The 2990-nt window shown below is 64.9% G+C and overlaps 1 protein-coding gene across 1 annotated transcript; it reads right to left on the bottom strand.

Annotated features, from left to right (window-relative positions):
- Nucleotides 1-2743, bottom strand: LOC306815327 (uncharacterized protein; the record flags this gene model as incomplete). The annotated part of the gene is made up of 4 exons (XM_079331910.1): nt 2562-2743; nt 1454-1569; nt 347-402; nt 1-307 (listed from the first exon to the last, which is right to left on the bottom strand). The coding sequence occupies exons 1-4, from the start codon at nt 2680-2682 to the stop codon at nt 1-3; spliced, it is 600 nt and encodes a 199-aa protein (XP_079188036.1). The 5' UTR covers nt 2683-2743.
- Between the last annotated feature and the right edge of the window lie 247 nt (nt 2744-2990).

The raw sequence follows: 2990 nt of genomic DNA, 5'->3' as shown, positions 1-2990 counted from the left end.
TTATTCCCCCCCCGCCCCCTCCCCAAACCCGGGGGGCTCCCGGTGACCCCGGGAGGGTCCCGCGGTGACCCCCAGCAGGTGACACAGGCGGGGCCACACGCGGGGGTCGCGGGTGGCGCGGGCCAGCAGCCGCGTGTGTCGCCGCAGTGTCGCGATGTCGCTCTGCGTGCGCCGGTTGTGGCGGAGCAGCGCCCCGGTGCGCAGCGCCAGCGCCGCCAGCAGCGTCCCGGTGAACCGGGGGGACGCGCGGGGACACGGCGACAATTCCCCCGGTGGCACCGGGTGGTGGCACGGGACGGTCCCGTCCCCCGGTGACACCGGGCGGTGACACGGGTCGGTCCCGTCCGGACCGGGGCGGAGCAGAACCAGGAGCGGCCGCGGGTCCCGAGCGGCTCCCGGGGGCTGCGGGAGGGACGGGGGGGAATCAGGAGGGGACAAAAGGGACCGGGGACAGAGGCACGGAGCGGCCCGGTACCGGAACCAGGGGACTGGGACATCCCGGTACCGGAAACAAGGGATTTGGGTCGTCCCGGTACCGGAATCACAGGATTTGGATCGTCCCGGTACCGGAACCAGGGGATTTGGATCATTCCGGTGCTGGAACTACGGGATTTGGAACATCTCGGTACCGGAAACAGGGTGTCTGAGTGATCCCGGTACCGGAACCATCGAGATTTAGATCAACCCAGTACCGGAATCACGGGACTTGAGTTATCCCGGTACCAGAACCAGGGGATTTGGATCATCTCGGTACCGGAACCAGAGGATTTGGATTATCCCGGTACCGGACCCATCAGGATTTGGATCATGCTGGTGCTGGAACTATGGGATTTGGAACATCCCGGTACCGGAACCAGGGGATTTGGACCGTCCCGGTACCGGAACCAGGAGATTTGGACCATCCCGGTACCGGAACCATCAGGATTTGGATCATGTTGGTGCTGGAACTACGGGATTTGGACCGTCCCGGTACCGGAACCAGGGGATTTGGAACATCCCGGTACCGGAACCAGGGGGTTTGGAACATCCCGGTAGCAGAAACAGGGGATTTGGACCGTCCCGGTACCGGAACCATCAGGATTTGGATCATGCTGGTGCTGGAACTATGGGATTTGGAACATCCCGGTACCGGAACCAGGGGATTTGGAACATCCCGGTACCGGAATCAGGGGGTTCGGAACATCCCGGTACCAGAAACAGGGGATTTGGACCGTCCCGGTACCGGAACCAGGGGATTTGGAACATCCCGGTACCGGAATCAGGGGGTTCGGAACATCCCGGTACCAGAAACAGGGGATTTGGACCGTCCCGGTACCGGAACCAGGGGATTTGGACCGTCCCGGTACCAGAAACAGGGGATTTGGACCGTCCCGGTACCGGAACCAGGGGATTTAGACCGTCCCGGTACCGGATCCCCGTGGAGCCGGCACACCCCGGTGCCGGTCCCGGTTACCTGCGGCCCCGGGAGGGCGTGGCCGAGGCAGGTGGGTCCCAGGTGGGCGCGGCCGGGCCCGGGCGGCTCCTCCGTGTCCGTCCCCTCGCACCTGCCCAGGTGCTCCGAGCCCGAATCTGCCGGGAGGGAATGAGCCCGGGACGGGACCGGGACCGGGACAAGGGACAAAGGAACAGGGACAAGGGATGGGCCGAGGGACAGGGACAGGGACAGGGACAAGGGACAGGGACCGGGACAAGGGACAAAGGACGGGACAAGGGATGGGACAAGGGATGGGACAAGGAACAGGGACAAGGGATGGGCCGAGGGACATGGACAGGGACAGGGACAAGGGACAGGGACCGGGACAAGGGACAGGGACAAGGGATGGGACAAGGGACCGGGACAGGGACAAGGGACAGGGACAAGGGACAAGCGACGAAGGACAGGACAAGGGATGGGACGAGGGACAGGGACCGGGACCGGGACAAGGGAGAGGGACAAGGGACAAGGGACCAGGGACAAGGGATGGGACAAGGGACGGGGACAGGGACAAGGGACAAGGGACAAGGGATAGGGACAAGGGACAAGGGACCAGGGACAAGGGATGGGACAAGGGACGGGGACAGGGACAAGGGACAAGGGACAGGGACAAGGGACAAGGGACCAGGGACAAGGGATGGGACAAGGGACGGGGACAGGGACAAGGGACAGGGACAGGACCCCTGGGACAAGGGACAGGGACTGGGACCGGGACAAGGGACAGGGACAAGGGACAAGAGACAGGGACAAGGGACCAGGGACAAGGGATGGGACAAGGGACAAGAGACAGGGACAAGGGACCAGGGACAAGGGATGGGACAAGGGACAGGGACAAGGGACAAGGGACCAGGGACAAGGGATGGGACAAGGGATGGGGACAGGGACAAGGGACAAGGGACAAGGGACAAGGGACAAGGGACCAGGGACAAGGGATGGGACAAGGGACGGGGACAGGGACAAGGGACAAGGGACAGGGACAAATGACAAGTGACAGGTGACAGGACAAGGCCCGGGACAAGGGATGGGACAAGGGACAGGGACAAAGGACAGGGACGGGACCCCGGGATCCGCCCCCGCCCCCGCCTACCTGAAAATCCCGAATCCTGCTCGGAGTCGCTGCCCGGGGGGGGCTGCGCCCCTTTTTGGGGGGTCCCCGGGGGGGGCTGGGACAGGGGGGACCCCGGGGCCACCCCCGGCTCGTCCGGCATCGGGGCCTGAGGGGACAGCGGGACCCTGGGGGGGACTGGGGGACCCTTGGTGACAGCGGGGAACAGGGACAGCGGGGGGCGGTCATGGCCCCCCATGTCACCTGTGCCACTCCAGTGTCGCTGTCCCCAAATCCCCCCATGTCCCCATGTCCCCCCCAGGTGTCACTTGTCCCCAAATCCCCCTTGTGCCCCCCAGTGTCGCTTGTCCCCCTGTGGCCCCAAAGTGTCACTTGTCCCCAAATTCCCTCCTGTCCTGTGTCCCTCTGTACCTCCTCAGTGTCGCTGTCCCCAAATCCCCTCCTGTCCTC

This window comes from Erithacus rubecula (assembly GCF_903797595.1).
Source record: "Erithacus rubecula genome assembly, contig: scaffold_1157_arrow_ctg1, whole genome shotgun sequence".
NCBI classification, from domain to species: domain Eukaryota; kingdom Metazoa; phylum Chordata; class Aves; order Passeriformes; family Muscicapidae; genus Erithacus; species Erithacus rubecula.
The sequence above is the reverse complement of the archived record's forward strand: the minus strand, read 5'-3'. Positions and strand labels throughout refer to the sequence as shown.